At 42.3% G+C, this 20,976-nt stretch overlaps 1 protein-coding gene across 5 annotated transcripts in view; it reads right to left on the reverse strand.

Annotated features, from left to right (window-relative positions):
• The window catches only part of PRKG1 (protein kinase cGMP-dependent 1), a 1,424,783-nt gene that overhangs the window by 199,125 nt on the left and 1,204,682 nt on the right, over positions 1-20,976 (reverse strand). For all 5 annotated transcript variants that reach the window (XM_033943780.1, XM_033943783.1, XM_033943781.1 and 2 more), the window contains one exon: positions 14,320-14,383. In XM_033943780.1, coding sequence (XP_033799671.1) covers positions 14,320-14,383 — 64 coding nt within the window. The remainder of the gene's footprint in view (positions 1-14,319; positions 14,384-20,976) is intronic.

Raw genomic sequence — 20,976 nt, forward strand, 5'->3', positions numbered from 1 at the left:
TGAAGTTAGGGCTGTTTCAGGAATTTCTTGAAGAGTATAGTTTTTATTTCTTTTCTGAACGTCTTGTAGTCTGGTGTCGTTATCAGTAGATTGGAGATTTGGTTATCTAGTTTAGTTGCTTGAGTGGCCAGGAGGCCATCGTATAGTTTTTTCCATTTTATTTCTTTGATCGAGGGGTGTGTGAATGGGGTGTGTGTTTTTCTATGTCTGATTGAGGTGATTTGGATGAGGCGGTTGTTCAGGTAGGTTGGGCTGTCTCCGTTTAAGGCTTTAAATAACATACAGTAGAATTTAAATAGTATTCTTTCTTGAATTGGTAGCCAATGTGAGTTGATGTATGTTTCTGTAATATGGTCATGTTTTCTCAATGAGTAGATGAGTCTCAGAGCTGTATTTATATGTATGTAAGAGAAGCAGTACTTATCTTTGAGATGTCCTTTTTTTACTCAATGCTTTCTCTCACTATGTGTCCTGCTTTTTTTTTTTACAAAAGTCGTTGCTCATATTTTAAGCCTGCTCCGAAGCTGCCTGCGTTTCGCGGGGCCGAATCTACTTCCACTGCTTCAGGGATCTCAGGCAATGGTCTATTGTGCTGGCTGTGCTCGTTCTACATGTGCGTCAGAACCGGCATTTGTTTAAAGACTGGACATATAATTTTCCACCTCTTTGAGCTATTAGAAAATATCTTTACAAAAACACCCCCTCCCCTTTTTTTTTTAATCAAGCTTCGCTGTTGAGCAGTGCGAGATAAATGCCGAGCTGCCCATTCTAATCCTCTGGGCAGCTCAGCATTTAGCTCGCGCTGCTTGGCAGCGCGGCTTGATAAAAAGGGGGGAAAGTCAAGTAATATGCTTCAGATATTACAGCTCTATCTGTTCCATTTTCTCTCTGTTTTACAAAATTGATTTTTCAAATTAGCATAAACAAAGAAAACTATCTTAGCTGCTATTTTGCTACATACTGTGAAATACAGATGGAGAAATTACATTTGTTTCCACCTCACTACTCTAATCTCTGTTACAATGTCATTTTTTGTTGTCTCTAGCTATTCTTTCTTGTAGCCATCTGTTAAACTACATGATGCAAGTATTGCAGAAGTTGAGAAGGAAATTAATTTCTAATGTCTAATAAAATACATTTCAAGACTGACAGTTCTATTTAAATTACTACAGAATAGCAACATGTAACTGGTAGATGTCTGAAATGTTCTTCAAGAATGGATGGTGGAAGCTAAACTAGTAACAAACTTCAAAAAGACAGAATATAAACTTTCCAAAAGTATTAACTAGTGGTATTTAAAGTCCATAGAGGTAGCTTGCATGATGGAATGTTGATAACAACCCCTGTGGAAATGGTTTGACTGCATCTGTCTTCTAAGACAGAGGGAACGTGCCTGGATGGAGCAGCCATTATGAATCTAACAAACAGTAGAGGAAGGGCTACATTGGGCAACATACATAGTTAAGCAATATGACAGCAACAGGAGTAACATGGCTGTATCAAGCTTATAAAACGGTTGCGATATGTGCATTAAGTTCTCATGGTTAAAATCTGGAGTTAAGTAAGCACGGAGGGGATACTTTGGACATCCCTTGCTGATTTTGGTGGAGCAAATTGTTAAAAAGCTTGGCATGGAGGGAGACACAATTGCTAGACTAGCTTTGGTTGTGTAATAAAATTGATTATTACAGGAAAAGAGGAATATGACAATTGCCTGAGATGGCCTAGCATTGGTGGAAGTAGAAGCTAGGGCTACAGAAGATTTTATGCATTCTTGGGACTGAAGCAGAGAACAATGGTAGGAAAAGGGTTGAGAGTTCAGGTAAATGACATAAGATTGGCATTGAGTTCATAAGCTTAACAACCTTATGGAGTGGGATATACCATGGACTCTTATTCGCCTTCCATGGGAACAGGGATCTTGTGAAGATGGAAATGGTTCCCACGGGAGTGTACTGGCCTCTCAGCGACCTACCTACCAAGGTGGATTAAAAAAGAATCAATGGTGAATGGTTTAAAAGGAAGATTAATGCTGGTTTATATAGATATCTATATATCTATATAAACCAGCATTAACCTTCATTTTAAACCAGTCACCTTTTACCATAAGCAGCTCTATACTTAGGGCCTGCTACCCATCTAATTGCTATGTACAGCACTGAAAATCTTTTGCATCACATTAGCAGTCATGGTGAGCACTTACTTAAACTAGCAAAGAATGCAAGGCATCTTTTTTCCCATTTAAAGTTTACAGACTGAAAGGGAAAGTTATAAACATGGGCTACCATTAAGATGTGTTGTTTGACTGTTAATTCCAGTTATTAGTAACTAGATCTCATTGCATAAAAGTAAGCTCTGCTAAAATTGAATACGTTAGTGATAAAATAGTATCTTAATGGTAGCCCAAAGTGATCACTATGCTCTATGTTATTCATGGAATCCTCAGATGGAGGACTTTTGGGAATTTGGGGACAATATTCTATCCCTTCTTAGTAGGTTCCGCATTTTAAATGTACTTTTTATTATGTTTTATATTTTAAAATGTATTTTATCTAATGATGTATTTAAACGATGTAATAGTTATGATAAGTTGTTTTTCAAAATTGTATTACTAACTGAAATGCTCAGTCTTACTGTTGTGAACTGCCAGAACTGCTGGTGGGGCGGTATATAAGAAAATAAATTAGTATTAGTATTAGTATGAAGGTCCCTTTCAAACTTCTTTAACTGCCAGACCTTATCCTACACAAACCACAGCAAGGGCAACACATCAGTCAGAAAATCCTCAGCCTTAATTCAGAGCCAAGAAGAGAAACAGTCAGGAAGCAACTACCAGAAAAACTTGGAGAAAAGTTCAAAAGGCAAGACAAAATACAATCCGTTCTCATTATATGCAGTAGTACGATGTCCAAAAATGTTCACAAACCACGGAATCACAAATAACAAAATGCTGAGTCTAGGGTAAAACGGAGGTTAGGTTTTGTCAGTGCATGTTGTGCCTTATAATTGTGGAAAGTGAAAAGTGGATCCTATTGAGAAGATAGGGAAAGGTTCTTGCATGGGACAGAAATGTAGATGCTTGCTCTGCACACTTGGGGGCCATATCTTGAAGCAAGCACTAGTGGAATGGAAGCAAAAGAAGTGAAAGCAAAACATTCTTTTTAGAGCAGGTCAGTGGCACAAATGGGGAATATTGGTCATAATAGATGCAACTGTGCATACGTGAAATTGTGCATTGGGAACATGCGAATAACAAGAACAAACTGTATATAGTTCAAGGACTAACATTGATAATTATGAAAACAACCAGTTGCAATAGAAACTCTACTTTCTTTTCTTTTTTTTTTAATTCTTTATTCAGTTTTAACTCTTGCAACAAGTGTACAACATTCAATCAAATAATTTGTACAAATCACTTGACATTCATAAGAACATAAGAAGTTGCCTCCGCTGGGGCAGACCAGAGGTCCATCCTGCCCAGCGGTCCGCTCCCACGGCGGCCCATCAGGCCCACTGCCTGAACAGTGGTCTCTGACCAATTTTATAATTTACCTCTAATCCTGTCCCTATAACCTACCTCTACTCCTATCTGTACCCCTCAATCCCTTTGTCCGCCAGGTACCTGTCCAGACCTTCTTTGAAGCCCTGTAGCGTACTTCTGCCTATCACATCCTCCGGCAGCGCGTTCCATGTATCCACCACCCTCTGGGTGAAAAAGAACTTCCTGGCGTTTGTTCTAAACCTTTCCCCTTTCAATTTCTCTGAGTGCCCCCTTTAGTTTGAAAAATCTGTCCCTGTCCACTTTTTCTATGCCCTTCATGATCTTGAAGGTTTCTATCATGTTTCCCCTGAGTCTTCGCTTTTCCAGGGAGCTTTTTCAGTCTGTCAGTATATGAGAGGTCTTCCATACCCTTTATTAGCTTAGTTGCTCTTCTCTGGACTCTCTCAAGTACCGCCATGTCTTTCTTGAGGTACGGTGACCAGTACTGGACACAGTACTCCAGGTGCGGGCGCACCATTGCACGATACAGTGGCAGGATGACTTCCTTCGTCCTGGTTGTGATATCTTTCTTAATGATACCCAACATTTTGTTCGCTTTCCTTGAGGCTGTGGCGCACTGCGCCGACCTCTTCAATGCTGTGTCCACCATCACTCCCAGATCTCTTTCAAGGTTGCTCACCCCTAGCATATAAAAAAGACCCCTCCCCCACCAATCCCATTCATCAGGAATAAACCCATTAAATCACATAACATACCTCCCCATCCCCACATTAAATATAGTCATATGTAATAAAAAGGTGTCTAATCATTAGAATATTCAATCAATGGCCCCCAAATCTTTTTGAAACTATTATAATTTCCTTGCTGTATAGCAAGCACTCTCTCCATTTTATAAATATGACAAACTGAATTCCACCAAAATGTATAATTAAGTATAGTATAATCCTTCCAATTTCCAGTAATATGTTGAATGGCAACCCCCGTAAACTCTACTTTCTTACAAGTAATGGATATACAATATGAACACAAAAAACCAGTAAAATTGGTCTAACAATGATGCAATATAATGTACCGTTTTTCCCCGAAAATAAAACCAGGTCTTATATTAATTTTTGCTCCAAAAGATGTTAAAGTAATGAAAACTGATCATCATCTACAGACCACTGTTTTTCAAAAAAAAAGACAGATAGAAACATTTACCTCTCCTTTGATAGTTGTCACCCTATCAGATTAAAACAGGCCCTCCCTATTAGCCAGTTTTTGTGCATTAGGCACATTTGTTCCACGGACCGTGAATTCAAAAGTCAAGCCAAAATACTCATGAGACGGTTCCGTGCAAGATTATATCCTGAATGGGCATCCAGCAAGCCTATCATAGAGCCCTGTATGCTAACCTGAGCCTTCTTCTGCAACCTCAACAACGGTCCGTTATGGACAAACAAGTCTGTGTGAGCTCGTTCTCTGATAAAGCTCCCGCTATAGCCAAAATAATACACAAGCATTAATTATGCACAAAGTGTTCAATGAAGGCCCGTGTGTGGCATTATTCAGACCCCAAAATTTGGCTAATCATTTAACTACTGTAGGATCTCAAGATCGCATGCAAGGGGAGGGGAGTTCTGGCGGCCACCGTGCGTGTGGCCAATGTTCTCTATGTAATTTTAAAGTGGAATGCAATGTTTAGTAAAAAGAGGTACAGACTATATGACTCCACGTCATGTAGGTCAGAAGGGGTTATTTATATTATGATCTGCCTCTACAGTAATATGTATGTAGGATGTACTATCAGACAAATAAAAGTAGACTCCAAACCAAAACTGAATCCGCCCATTGTATGGAATAGAGAATGACACGGGGAAAAAATCTGTTCCCGTCACTGCCCCGTCACTGGACCACCATCCCCTTCACTGCCCCGTCCCTGCCGTCCCATTCACTGCCCCGTCCCCGAACCCACTGTCCCCTTCACCGCCCCATCCCCATCCCCGCCGTCCCCTTCACTGCCCCATCCCCACAGCATCCACCCTTCCCTCTCGCCACCTCCCCCTTACCTTTGTGGTGTAAAGAAACTTAAGGGAGGAAAGGCACGTGGTCACCGATTGCATACGCAGTCCCTTCCCTCCCTCCCTACCTCCAGCCAAATCTATCTCCTTCCCTCCCTCCCCCTTACCTTCGCGGCGCTTTAGAAAATAAACTGATGCCGGTAAAGCCTGCCTGTGCCGCCCTGCAGTTGCATGTGTGTGGGCGGAAGCTTCTCCTCTGACAATTGTCATTTTATAAACACAAATAATACAGAGCAAGGTTCAACAAAACCCATCTCCCCTCCCTTTCACATATATCCCCTTCACTATTGTGAAAACTGAACAAACCAAATTACTACAGAATGCTACATAGAAAAATCAAGCTAACAGAATACTTTAGTCACACATGGCAAGAATAATGTTAGGGGAGTGCAACTAGGGCAACTGCCCCCTGGTCAGAGAGAGAGCCCTAAGCCAGATGGAAGCTAAAGAAGCACAGCCTGGACTTTGCGGTCCCCAATTATGTCTAATACCAGCTCTAGCAGGATACATATTTCAAATCTGAAATATTCTAATCACAAAATATAAAATAATTTTTTTTTAATTTTCTTTTTGTTGCCTGGTAATTTTATTCTTCAAATCACATTGGTCTCAGGCTTTTGTTTTAAGTTCCTTCTGTCTTCATCGTGGCATGAATGGCTCCTGAAGGTAAAATAGGCGCAAGAGGAGCTGGGGAGAAGATGCCGAATCTGACACGGGCGCAATGTTTTTTACTACAGGAGTAAGATTTTTCACCACTCCCACGGGGTGGGGATAAGGTCTTGTCCCCATTCCCGCGGGGCGGTGAAAAGTCTTGTTCCCATTTTTGTGGTAAACCAGTTGCAAATGTCTCCATTCCTGCGGATTTACTGCGGTGACCCGCGGTTTACCATGGTAAATGGTCCCCATGTCATTCTCTAGCATGGAATACACTCACACTTTTCAAGAACTGAGATGGCTTGTAATTGAAAAATACCTGAGCCCTTTATTGGTGACAAAAGAGCTCACATCTTGTTACGTGAACAATATTGGATAGTGGAATTAAATACTGTTATGCCACAGGGATTGAATGAGAGCACAGAGTGACATGCCCTATTGTAATTCTGCTTTCTCATGTTTCTTTGTTTTTCCGTATTGATAAACAATAAAGTTTAATGCCTGTTATGACATCATCTCCTCTTTAAAGTTTCAGCGTGTCCCATTTCCGGTCTGCTCGCTGGCGGCTTCATTCTCTGGCTGGTCTCTCTCCCGTAAAACAGTGGAGATTCAACTTTTGGTTGGGCACATGAGGAAGGGTATTTCTCACCTGAAACTAAGCTTTGTTGAGCCGTTTTATCTCATTTGGAAAAGGATATCTTTCTTGGACATAGGCCTTGAACAATTCATGGAGCAGGACAAACAGAACTGAGATAAGTACCACTTACTGCGCCAGTCGACAGCACTTTAATGTAATTTAGTAGGATGTTTATAGAATTACACTGAAAAAGTCACTTTAAATTTGTGTTAGCACTTTATTGCACACAGAGTACTGCTATGATGGTGTGAAGTACAGCTTGCAAAATAGCTGGCTCGTTGTTTAAGCCTGGAACACTGATTTACTCCAAGGTCCCGCTACTTATTGAACCACACTGAGGGTACACTAACATTAATTTAAATTATTTTTGCTATCACTTTTTCCTGCTGTTCTTGAATTTCTTTGAGGGATTTTCTATAGTATACTCAAATATTCAGTAGCACTCAACTGCACAGTGTCGAAGATCATGTGATGCTGAGGCTCCTGGCTAGACATAAAGAAATGGAGTTCTAGTAACACCCCCACAACATCAGTTAATTACCGGCGACTATCCCTCCTGATGAAGTCCCTGATTTCCCAGAGAAGTAAAGGATATACCAAGGCTGTTACTAGGAGCAGTTGAGTAAACCAACTCCCTGCAATGATTACTAAAATGCAGCGAGGAGGCCAAGGCAATGGTACTGAGGCTGTAGCTCTAACCACTGTAGACGAGTGTACAATGATGCAGGCAAAGTTTATTGTGACAAAAATTAAAATGCGGTTAAAAACATCGCCTAAAGGCAAACAAAGCTATGGACCCAACACGGTCCGTGTTTCAGAAAATACACCTTCCTCAGGGGTCCTTATGCCCATATGCAAGGAACTTCCGGAGTGTATATCTCTGACTGCAGACCTTGTTGGTTTCCTCTTTCTGTTTGCTCTGCTCTAACCACTGTACCACATACACTCTGATATTAGACCACATGTCAGTTCAAAAGCCAAACTTATATCTTCTTAATTCATATGCTGTCATTTTTCTAGAAATAAATATCAAACATGTACCTTCAACATTTGTCCAGTTCCTCTTTTGGACTGTGTGTCACTAAAAAAAAAAAAAAAAATAGGAATATGTACTGGGGTACCTGACCATAGTAGGGATTTGAGCTCATGACCTGTGGAAGATGGAAGCAGTGCCTTTAACCACATGCACTTGCCACATACACTTCCTTTTAGGCAGGGGTTCCTGCCAAGTGAGATGATACCTAAGGAGATCATAGCCATCTCGGGGTTTCCCTCTGAACCCTGGAAAGGGTATAGTGCAAATGTAAATGGCAAAGTGCACAACCCATACTTTCTTATGAGACCAAAAAGGAGCTGTTGAGGTACGGGGGGAGGAACAGAGAGGGGGTTTGAACCCATGACCTGCGGAAGATAGAACCACTGAGCCATAGGAGCTTCCTTTTAGGCAGGGGTTCCTATTATTTTTTTAATGACATTCTGCCATCTAGGTGCATCAGACATTTCTGCTTACTCTGAGCCATTGTGAGTAGGGTTTCTCTTCTTTTCTTAAACATTCTGTGGATGGCGGGCCTGCCGGACAGATGGGTTTGGGACCCGTCCGTCTGTTCAACGTTTTTAAGGTACGGGGGGGTTGGCGGGGGGTCTCGTGGGTCAGCGGAATTGGGGGAGGTGTTCAGGGGGGCTGATCGGCAGTGGGGGGGGGCAGACATGGGGGGCTGCATTGGAGCAGGAGGGCCTGGGATCCCTCCTGCCTGTATTTTAGTGGGGGTGGGGGTAGGGGGGTCGCTGAGACAGGAGGGCTTGCCCCGGTCATGTCAGGGAGGGTGGGGATTGTTCGGGCAGGAGGGCTTGGGCTCCCTCCTGCCCCGATTGTGTCGGGGAGGGTGGGGGTTGTTCAGGCAGGAGAGCTTGGGCTTCTTCCTGCCCCGGTCGTGTCGGGGGGGGGGGCGATCGTGGCAAGAGAGATTGGCTATCTCTCCTGCCGTGATAGTGATCACCCACCCACCCCTGAACGTGCCACGGTTTGGGGGAGTGGGTGATCACTATTGCGGCAGGAGAGATGAGCCATTTCTCTTGCCGTGATCATTGCTGGGGGGGTAGGCAGGTTGTTGGGGCCGCTGAGCTGATCGCGGCAGCCATGATCAGCTCAGCGGCCCCTTTTTCAGCACTTATACCTGTTTTGACTTGGTCTAAGTCAAAACGTATAAATGCCGACTAGGCAACCTGTCAAAATGTTTGGTTATACCTGCTGTACGACTAAGTGTAGGTTGGCTTACCTCCTGCCCTTTCCCCTCCTCTAAAAATGCCTCTTTTCGCTCTATGCATTTAGAGGCAGGGGAAAGGCCTAAGCTGGTTTTAGATACGTCTAAAACCAGCTTTGGTTATGGGTACTTGGATGATCAGGCTTTTTGAACCTTCAAAGTACCCATTTAGGCCACTTTGTAGATGATTTTTTTTATTATTATTATGAGCCCCATATTGTTTTTTATTGTAAATTATATTGTTTTAAGAATTGCTATTGTAATCTATTTTGAAGTCGCGTTGCATCAGAGGAGGACTTTCCAGAAGCACACGACTTCAAGGCTCCAGCGGCTTTTAAGATGAAAATTAAAATAAGCCACAAAGGTAAGGGGAAAGAAGGGAGGGAGGAAGCTGCTGGACAGGGTAAAGGGGGGTGGAGAGGGACAGATGCTGGACACTTTGGTGCTGTACACTTTAATGTTGTGCCCTGGTGAATCTTGCAAGTGTCCTTATAAATCCTTCTCTATTGACTGGTACAGTTTTTTCCTCAATTATTCCCATCCTGCTTCCATCTTTATCCTTACCGCTTATATATTTTCCCAGATTCTAGTCTGGTCACAGCTTGTCTCACTTCCTTGTTTATCATCCTGCTTTCTCCAGCCTATTTTTTACATTCTGTCTTCTTTTCTATATTATTTCATTTTCTGTCACCTACCGCCATCTGTATTTCTATTTTTGACTTCTCCTGCCATTCCTAGGTCTCTGAGGCCATCAGTGTGAGTTTGAGCCACACTGTGCTTTTGTAGTGCTGCTGGCTGATTTCTACCAGCATCATGACAATAGTTCAAAACTGTCAGCAGGAAGGAAACAAAAGGTGAATGAGGCAAACGAGAGAATGGTAAAAGAAAATTTTAATGATGCTTGGTAGGCAAGCAAAGGGAACAGTAGCTACTGTACAGAAGAGGAATAGGAAACATATTGGTAGACTGGTGAAGAGAAGGAGAGAACAGTGGCATGGAACTGGGAAAAGTATGACAATTTTTATGTTCTTACAAGTGACAGATTGTAAAGGAAAAACTGATAGGCACTAAGCAGTAGGTTGTGAGTATAAAGGAGCAGGATAGGTAGAATAGAGGAAGGAATCAAAACAGAAGCTGCTTAGAAGGAGCTGTGGAAGGTGCTATGCTGGCGACTAGTGAAAGAGCCATGTTAGACACCAGTGGGATAAGAAGAGTTATATTGAGTAACCATGTGAAAATAGAAAGATTATGTCTGCTGCCCCTCAATATCTCTCCTCGCTTCTCTCTCCTTATACACCTCCCAGAGAACTTCGCTCCTCAGAGAGGCCGCTCTTAGCTTTACCTTTCTCCTCCATTGAATTCCAAACTTTTGTTCCTTTCATCTAGCTGCCCCCCCATGCCTGGAATAAATTGCCCGAGTTTATCTGTCAAACCCCTTCCCTTGTTTAAAAGCAGACTGAAAACCTACCTTTTTGATATAGCTTTCAATCCTTAACTCTACTCCTCTGCCCTCCAACCCAGCCTGCTGATTAACCATTCCCCTTAACTGTATCCATGACATTCTGTTTGTCTGTCTTGCATGTTTAGATTGTAAGCTCTTTTGAGCAGGGACTGTTTTCTTACTCTTTGTGACTGTACAGCACTGCGTGCGTCTGGTAGCACTATAGAAATACAGTAAAACCTTGGTTTGCGAGCATAATTCGTTCCAGAAGCATGCTTGTAATCCAAAGCACTCGTTTATCAAAGCAAATTTCCCCATAGGAAATAATGGAAACTCAGTCGATTCGTTCCAAAACCCAAAAGCTTTAATACAAAATACTATATGTAGGTGTATTGCAAGATCTCGCTCATTTAGAACAGTCGCTACACTCCAGCAGTGTCAGAGAGAGAAGAACTGTCGGCTTTGTGATGATGTGACGCGTGAATACCGTATGTACTTGTATTGCAAGACATTGCTTGTATATCAAGTTAAAATTTAATAAAATGTTTTGCTTGTCTTGCAAAACACTTGCAATCCTTGGTTTTACTGTAATTAATAGTAGTAGTAGGAATATATGTGAGGGCGGGGACGGGGACCGAGCTTGCAGTGACGGGGCAGGGATGGGGACTGAGCTCACAGTGACAGGGACGGGAATGGAGCTCGCGGTGATGGGGAAAACTTTTTTTCCCTGTGTCATTCTTTAATGCTAAATAGGTTAGTGCAAGCTAAATCAGTTAGCACGCCTTAGTAAAAGGACCCCAATGATTCCAATTGCATTTATTGTTTTATATTGTTAGCCTCAAACTAAGTCGATGAATGTTTTCATGTTGTTTTGTGTGTGTGTGGTTTTTTAAAAAATTAAAATGAATCGTATATTTCGCTAAAACAAAAATAACTGCACAGTATCACTGAATATCCACTCTATCTGTTGCAGCACTCCAGTTAGTGCCAGAGAAGTCTGTGGACAGAGTCAGAGGAGCCAGTAGCAATGAAGATGACGGTCATACTCAATGCCGGTGTCCACTTAATGGGCAGATAGACTGCACAGAAGGCAATCCTACATTTGCCTGCTTAGCTATATGGATGCTGGCACTGAATATTGGCTGGCCCCGATATTCAATGGCAGTAGCCAAACATCAGCATTTTAAAAAGCACTCTACCGTAGCTGTCTCTAATATAAGAGCTGTTCAAAAATGCACGAATGAAAGTTTAGTTTTTCTTCATAGGCTTGCTATACCACCAACGTTGCATTTCCCCTGTACATACTTCCTCAGAGGGGCAATGTCAAATGGGTTAGAGGAAGAGTCTCGGCGGGCTCTAGCATGCCGCGGTTCAATAAGGAGTCGGGGTGGGTGCGACGTGACTCCGTAGGAGCCAGTGCACGCCGGGAGCAGAGTGAGCCCGTGAAGCACATGGGGAGACAACCTGCAAAGTAGGAGGCATGCTGCAGCGATCCCCCCTCCGCTCCCCAGGGCGGCCCCCACGTTCCAGGCCAGTCGCTCACAGGACACAAGGAGCCGGAGGCGCCCCAAAGACGCCCTGCCAGGATCCATCTCCGCGGGAGAGCTCCTGTAAGTTGAGGGGCAGACAAAAATGTTGCTGTAGTGGGTGAGCGGAAAGGGGAAGCCGCGTCCGCCTCGTGTGAGGCCGGATCGAAAGGGGCGACCTCCCCTCCGCTCACCCTAATCTATCCTACCCCCCTTTCCCCCCCCCCCCTGCACCTAGCTGATTGGCCCCCAAGGCTTCGGCCGATTTGTCATTGCTCCTCCCTATGTGGTTCGGAGCTTGTTCTTTAGATATGGTCTTAGTCATTCTGTCCCTCAACTGCTCATATATGTCTTAAGCCTCTCTTCATACCGTATCAGCATAAAAAATGACAAACCCAAGAAAAAGGTTTGTTGAAATTTCAAGGCAAAAATATGGGTGGAAATTGTTTTAACTTATTAAAATTCTAGGCAAGCACAGCATTTTAGCACGTATGAAAGAGGATCCCGAAAAGTAATATTTGGGGCAAAGAGACTGCCAAGAGGCTTTACCATACAAAAATGTAAAATGAAATTGGAAGCATGCAAATTGAGATAACATTTCACTATTTTACTTTTCAAATTGGCAGTCTTCCCAAGCTGAGATAAAATACATATTTGCTACTCCTAGATACTGTCAGATTCTCTTGTTTGGGTAACAGCTGTGCCATACTGATGAGTCCAAAGGGTAACATCTCTATTGATGATAGCCGTTTCATCCCTGCGCTATTACTATCAATTTTTTTTATGCCATTCATTGGCTTGGCTACAAAAAAGCAGCTACCTTTTTGACAATCTGGAAAGCATTTAAAGTTATGCTATTTTGGAAATAAGGGGTTCTTTTACTAAACTGCATTAAGCACTAATGCGTGTTTACTGCAGCAAAAAATGTCATACCACAGGGTGCGCTGAGGCTTCCTGTGGTACTTTTGCCATATGTATGTGCCAACCATGCACTAAAAATTAAAATTTATTTTTTGGGGCATGTCTGAGAGTGGAGATTGTGTGCATGCATGCAAACTGGTTAGCGCATCAGCATTGCTGCACACTAAGGGGCTGATTCTGTAAGTGGTAACTGCCGCGGCTGGAAGCTAGAAAACCAATGCCTGCCGCATGTCAATTATAGCCAGGTGCCGCTTTCAGAATTGGGGATACTAGCATCTAGCAAGGACCCTAGGCACCAGAAATGTAGGCCAGGGTGTTAAAGGCCTACATTTCTGGCACATAGGGTCCTCACAGAATTGCAGCTAGTATCACCTAGTGACACCAAAGTACGGCGCTACCCCTAAACATGGCCACTTCCGGGCTTCGACTAGGCGATGCTAGGCGCCATGGATCTAGGAGCCAGTCCTGGAGGCTGCCTAATCTTTTTTTACAAGGTTTTAATTGTTTTTTAATAGCACAACCAAATATTGTGCTATTTAGAACCAATTAAAACCCTTGTTGTCTCTAATAGGCACGATCTAGGCGCCTGCTGGCGACTAACTTTTGGCAGCTGTTCGAGAATCCGGAACTTATCGATTAGCACAGGGTGAGTGTGTGAGTCCCTACTACCTACAAAACAGGTGGTGGTAGGAGCTCATGTGCTAATGGCCATATGCTAATGGAAAAATTAGCACATGACCATTTATTGGAAAATTCTGAAAATCGGTCATTTTACCCCTGGAGTAAAAATCTAATCTATTCTGAGATTTATGAGTTGCACTATGCCTAAAAAGGTTCAAGATGACTTACAGTACAATTTAAGGAGACACAATTTAGTACTGTACAAAAATGTCAAGGAGATATATTACAATACAGATTGAGTGATGGTACAACACAAAAGAAGATAAACTAATATTACTGTAAGAATGGTGCTGCAAGGTATATTGTGGAGGTAGCTTAGTCCAAAGGTCATGTAGGAAGCCTTAGCGCATGGGAAAGACTCATGTAAGAGCACCCTAAGGCTGCTTTTTGTTACAGTTTAGCAAAAAGGTCCCTAAGTATGTTGAGCGAGCAGACTCTTATGCTCCATACACTTTTCCTAAAATAACAAAACCATAATGCTGAAAATAAAGATAAACCAGTCAATATTCAACTCACAGAATTAGCCCCAAATATGCAGTTTCTGGCTGAATATTGTTGTTTCATTTCATTTTTAAGCCAATACAGCAGGTTATCTATCAAATCATGACTGAAAGATATACAGTAAGAAGCACTTACCTCTTCTAGAACATCAGCAAGTTTACTAAGTATTTCTTCAGGAAGGCTCTGGAATGTTGGAACACTGAAAAAAAAAGGTAAATTATGTCAGAATATATGGACACATAGGGCCAGATTCTGTAAAGAACATCTAAAATTTAGGTGGTGTTTAAACATTCAGCAGTAGAATGCTGAGCACAATTCTATAATGCATAGACGTACTATAGAGAATCGCGCTCAGTGAGTCTAGATGTGTCTTAATAGTTAGACATCCTTTACAGAATTGCCTTTTAGGTGTCACATAGATGTCTTCACAATGTCTATAATGTTATCGTGCCTCATTATTATGACGTCATTAGAATGGCGATTTTATGCTTTTTCGATAAAATTGTATGTAATGAAATGCTGGCACCACTATTATATTTTATTTATCTTTTTTAAAAACTTTGCTTCTGTCACAGGGAGCAGAGTGGGATTCAAACCAACAATATCAGAATGCTAATGCTGTAGCTCTAACCATTGCACCACAAACACTCAGAGAGTAAACCAAATGTCAATTACAAAGCCAAGCTTATATTCTCTTGATTTACAAGCAGTCATGTCTCTAGGATAAATATCAAACATGTACCTTCAACACTTGTCCAATTCCTCTTTTGGACTCTATGGGGTAATAATCAAAAAAATAAAACGTCTAAAAAGGGTCCTAAATGGCTACTTGGACGATCAAAAAGCCTGATCATCCAAGTACCCATAACCAAAGCTGGTTTTTAGATGTATCTAAAAACATCTTAGGCCTTTCCCCTGCCACTAAATGCACAGAGAAAAAAGAGGTGTGTTTAGAGGAGGGGAAAGGGCGGGCAGTGGGCGGGAGGTGGGCCCATCTACACCTAGGCGTACAACAGGCATAACCAAAACAGTTACAGGTTGCCTAGTCGGCACTTAGACCTTTTTGACTTAGACGTAGTCAAACCAGGTGTAAGTGCCGAAAAAGGGGCCGCTGAGCTGATGGCCGCTGGCACGATCAGTTTAGCATCCCGGCAACCGACCTACCGCAACCATCATGGCAGGAGAGATGCCTCAACTCCCCTACCGCGATGCCTTCACTCCTCTACCCGAACTGCTGCGACCCGCGGCAGGAGAGATGCCCTTTCTCTCCAGCCGCGGGTCGCGGCAGTTCTGGTAGAGGAGTGATGGCATTGCGGTAGGTGAGATGAGGCATCTGCCGCGATGTATCACCCCCCCACACACATACAACATCAGGGCAAGAGGGAGCTCCTGTCACAGGTCTAAAGACTGGTAGTCCGCTCCAGAGGTCTACCCTTAAACCTGTAACCTCCAGAATAAGACAGGGGCACCCTGTGGAAAGCAGTAAGGTAGTGCAGCTAAAGAGCCAGGAGAAAAGGCAGGCAAAGTCCCAGCCCGAAATTCAGGCAGGGAGGGCACAGAAACCACAATCCACTCCCTATTACTCCTTTCCCAGGGCTAGGGAGAAACCTGAGATCACTACAGGAGGAGGTGGAGTTGGCCACGCAGTTCGGCAGTCAAGGAAACCTCAAATAGGCAGATTGCAGAGTAATCAGGGAGTCTCAGCTGTTCCTGATTGGAGAAACCCAGCAGCACACCAAGATAGCAGCTACTACACCTCTCCTACAGGCCAGCCAAAGAAGTCTGCAGGACGCCAGCCCACCAGGGAAGAAAGATTAACTCCAGGGAGGTACACTAACTTTCCCAATACGTCCTGGGGTGAGAGGCTAGAGGGTGATCCTGAGGCAGAAAACGAATGGGGAAGGCTGGTAGGCATTCAGAGAAGGGGATGGGCAAAACAGACAAAAGTGCATGACTTTGGGGAGAGCCCCAGTACCTTGGACCCAGCCTGGGAAATGCTTAGTGAGGGAGATACAAAAGAATGTGTGTTTGGAGAAGACATGGACACTGAGACCTGAGCAGAACGCAGGCTCCAGTCAAAAGTTATGGCAGCGGTGCCTAATTAGGAAAAAAAAAAGAAGTATTTCTCAGCACCTCATTTATCCCAGTTGCCCTGAGAAATCAAGTTTAGGATGCCAGGGGCATAATCGGGTGGGACTGAAGACCTGAGGTAACAGGGAGGCTTGCCCCGCACAGCCCATAATCTGGGTTGTGAGTGTCCTTTAAAAGGGGACAGAGGGATAAAGAGGAAAATATTAAAAGCCAAAAACGTTTTTTTTGTTTGTGAGAAGATAGTGGAAAAGCTGGCTGGCACCTGCTGTGCTCAGCTGGGGGCAATGAACTGTGAATAGGAGAAGCCCTTAGTCCTGGGTGGGGATAATACAGGGACAGTGAAGAAACAGCTGAAGCATTTTGTTTTCTTGGAAAGACTTTATTTTTGTTGGCAAAGATGGGCCAGTCTCTGGCCGAGGCACATACAGCGTGCCCTGGACTTTTGTAAAAGGAACTGCAGAATTTAGGCTTTTGCTTACTGGACAAATGTTTAGTTCTTGAAAGTTTTATTAATAAACCCGGTGAAGTCTGTGGAAAGTCCAGTGTCCGGGTTTTCCTGTAACCAACCATACAAAAGGCGCCCTTAAAATCTTACCTGTGGTCCAAGACGGGTTTTCCCATCTACTCGGGGACTGGCCCAGCCACAATATATATATAGCATACTAAACTAAACTAAACCTTAAGCTTATATACCACATCACCTCTATAAATATAGAGCTCGACACGGTTTACAAAAATTAAAAGGGAAGTACAGTGGGAGTTGGTGATAGGGGGAAGTGGAAATTTACATTTTTGAAAATAGCCAGGTTTTCAGATGTCTACGGAATTATTGGAAAGAGCCCAGGTTGCACAGCTGGGCAGGGAAATTATTCCAGAGCTCTATAGTTTTGAAGTGAAGAGATTTCCCTAGTTTTCCAATATAGGTAATGCCTTTTAGTGAGGGGAAAGATAATTTGAGCTTTTAGATAGATCTAGTGGTGTCCGGTTTCACAGAATTCCAAGATAGAGGAATTAAAGGGGGGAGAATGCCATGGAGGATCTTGAAAATTAGGCAGGCACATTTAAAGTAGACCCTGGAATTTACTGGGAGCCAGTAGAGTTGTAGCAAGAGCGGCAAAACATGTTCACCCTCTCCAAGGTTAAAAGAGTATAGATTCTGTATAAACATAAGGAAGTTCTTCTTCACCCAGAGAGTGGTAGAGAACTAGAATGCTCTTCTGGAGTCTGTCATAAGGGAAAACACCCTCCAGGGATTCAAGACAAGGTTGGATAAGTTCCTGCTGAATCAGAACAAACGCAGGTAGGGCTGGTCTCGGTTAGGGCACTGGTCTTTGACCTGGGGGCCGCCGTGTGAGCGGACAGCTGGACGCGATAGACCCAGCAGCTGTTCTTATGTTCTTAGGTGTAGTATTCTGGATCTGCTGATGTCTTTAAAGACTTTTCTTGGTCAGACTTAAATAGACCGAGTTGCAGTAGTCCAGCCTCGAAAGAATGATTGATTGAACAAGGACAGCAAAATGTTGTTGGTGGAAACAGGATCTCACTTTCCTCAACATATGGAGGCTAAAAAAGCATTTTTTTACTAGTTAAGATGATCAGTAAATGAAAGTGTTGAGTCTATAATGACGTCCAAAACTTTTTAGTAAGAGGACTATTTGTAAAAGCAAGTCTACTATTAAGCATGGGTTAGGTGCTAGATAGGCTTCAATTAGGTGGATGTGATTTAGGCATCATTTATGTGTGCTTGAGGTGTCCGCATATAGGTGAATTGGGCTTCTATTTTTTGATGTTTAATAATCACATTTTGAAAAAGTTAAGAAAAAAAATACACTACTTACACAATGGCTGTAGTTCAGAGCAAGTGGATGTGTCTGATACACAATCTTGACATCTTTGTGACATCATCAGTATGCACCTAGATGACAGAATACCACTACAAAATAGTAGCATGTACTGGGGTATCTGACCATACTTGAAATTTGAACCCATGACCTTTGGAAGATGGAAGTAGTGCCTTTAACCACTGAGCCACAGGTGCTTTCTTCTAGATATGCCTTCCTGCCAAGTGAAATGATACCTAAGGGAGTTCCTAAGGGAACTCCGGTCTTCGAGAGCCATATTCCAATCAGGTTTTCCCCAATGAATATGCATTGAAAGCAGTGCATGCAAATAGATCTCATGCATATTCATTGGGGAAATCCTGAAAACCCAACTGAAATACGTCTCTCGAGGACCGGAGTTCCCTACCCCTGCCTTAGGACATCATAAACCATCTCAGGGTAAATACAAGTTTCCCTTTGGACCCTGGAAAGGGCAGAGTTCAAATGTAAACTAAACTAAAGTAAAACTTAATTTTATAGACCGGGTCTTCAAACAATAGGTGCTCAACACGGTTTACAATAATGTAAATATAGTACATAAATATAAAAAAAGAATGTAATCTAGAATGTTTCTAGTTTCCAAAGTGTTTACTAAACAAGAAAGTTTTCAGAGCTTTCTGAAATAAAACAAAGGGGCCTAGACTTCTAAGTGAAAGTGGTAATTCATTCCAGAGCTCTGTTAGTTTAAAAATGAAAGAGTGGCTAAATCTCTTAAAAGTTCTATTTTTACCCCTAAGGGAAGGAAATGTAAGTTTTAATTTATTTGAATTCCTAGTGAGATGAGACCTGTGTACATTCCAATCTAAAGGAACCAAAGTAATAAAAATGGCTAAGATAATTTTAAATGCAATACAAACACACTTAATTTGAACTCTAAGATACACTGGAAGCCAATGTAATTCCTTGAGCAATGGGGTTATGTGATCAAATTTACTGTTACCAAAAATGAGCTTGGCAGCAGTGCTCTGTATCAATTGAAGTCTCTGCAGAATGACCTTTAAGAGACCCAGGTACACTGAGTTGCAATAATCCAACCCTGACAAGATAATTGACTGAACCAATACAGAGAAGTGTTGCTGATGAAAGAGCGCTCTCACTCTTCTCAGGATATGAAGGCTAAAGAAACACTTTTTAACGAGATAATTTAGCTGATCCTTAAATGTAAGAGATGAATCAATAACAATACCCAATATTAGCAAGGAAAACTCAATTTTCAGAGATTCTCCTGAGTCTAAGGTCACAGCTGAGGGAAGAGAATCTAACTTTGGATCGATCCATAAGAGTTTGGTCTTAGCAGCATTCAATTTCATCTGGACCATCATTGCTCAGGACCGAAGCTTAGCAATGAGTGTTAGATTAACAAGATCTATATCAACCTCAAGTAATATGACAATTTCATCAGTGTACATTAATAGAGTTTCCTGAATATTCAAGTCATAGTATTTCAAAGTACTTATGTAGATGTTAAATAAGATTAGAGACAATGGGGAGCCCTGGGGAACACCACAAAGAGTTCTCCAAGATTTTGAATTAGATCCTTCCATATTAACTGAGTAAGAACGGGAGGATAAAAATTTATTGAACCAGTCCAAGACAGTCTTATCAAGGCCAATGTCTGAGAGCAGGTAATGCAAAGTCCACAATCCATACTCTCTTAGGAGAGCAAATAAGAAGCTGTGAAGGCTCTGGAGAGGTGTGTGTATGGATTTGTATTCATGACCTTTGGAAGATGGAAAAAGTGCCTTTAACCATTCAGCTACAGGACTTTTTTCAGTAAGGGGCTACATTGCCAACCCAAACACCTGTATTCCAGGTGCAAAGGCTTACATCTACAAACTGGCAGATGTTACTCCCCTAGAGATGGAATAGGGGCCTAGGGCTTAGAATTGCTGCCTCAGCACCATGAGGTTGTGAGTTCAATCCCAGTCTGCTCCTTGTGACTCTGGGCAAGTCATTTGACACTCCATTGCCCCAGATACCACAGTTAGATTGTGAGCTTGCTGGGACAGATGGGGAAATACTTACAAGTACCTGATTACTATTCAAGTATAGTAAACCACCTTGGGCAAATCTCTTCATAAAAATAATAATAATAATAATAATTTATTTTCTTGTATACCACCAACCAGTAGTTCCGGGCGATTCACAACAGGAGAATACTGAGACATAAATAAACAGAAGGATGGATACCTTCTTCTATAGATTGAACATTATGCTTTAAGTTGCAAGACTGCAGTACACATTACCCTGGATTCCATCTATGCAGGACTTAATCCACCTCCCCCATGCTGCAGCCCTACCCAACCCAACCTTCTTTCTCCAACTCCATAAGAAAACTCAGACTAGCTCCACAAAAGGATTCAGGTCAAAACAGTTATCTCTGTTAAGCAGTTTCTATATTGTGAAAACTTCATTTCCTAAAATTAACATCATAATTTAGCCAAGAACATTCCCATACATCCTATGAGCCTTCAATATCATATCTGAATACTGCAAAAAAAAAAAAAAAAAAAATTCAGATGCAATTCAGGTTTAGCCTCATCCACTAAGTTAAAACCTAATAACAAATTATGTATAGATATATGAACCCTCACTTTCTTCTTTTTACTGTCCTCCTTTCCATCTTCACTTTTCCTTAACTCGAACTCTTGTTTTTTTTACAACTAACAAAAATATAGAAACACAGCTCCCTTTTAAAATCTTCCTTCTCACCTTCAAAGGAATATAAGTTCCAAAAGAAGTCAATTCACTAAAACTAGGTCGACTCAAACTAAAAATGTTTGCAGTATGCCATTATCTTTACTACTCTTCTGATCAGTTC

This window comes from Geotrypetes seraphini, chromosome 4 (genome assembly GCF_902459505.1).
Source record: "Geotrypetes seraphini chromosome 4, aGeoSer1.1, whole genome shotgun sequence".
Lineage (NCBI taxonomy): Eukaryota > Metazoa > Chordata > Amphibia > Gymnophiona > Dermophiidae > Geotrypetes > Geotrypetes seraphini.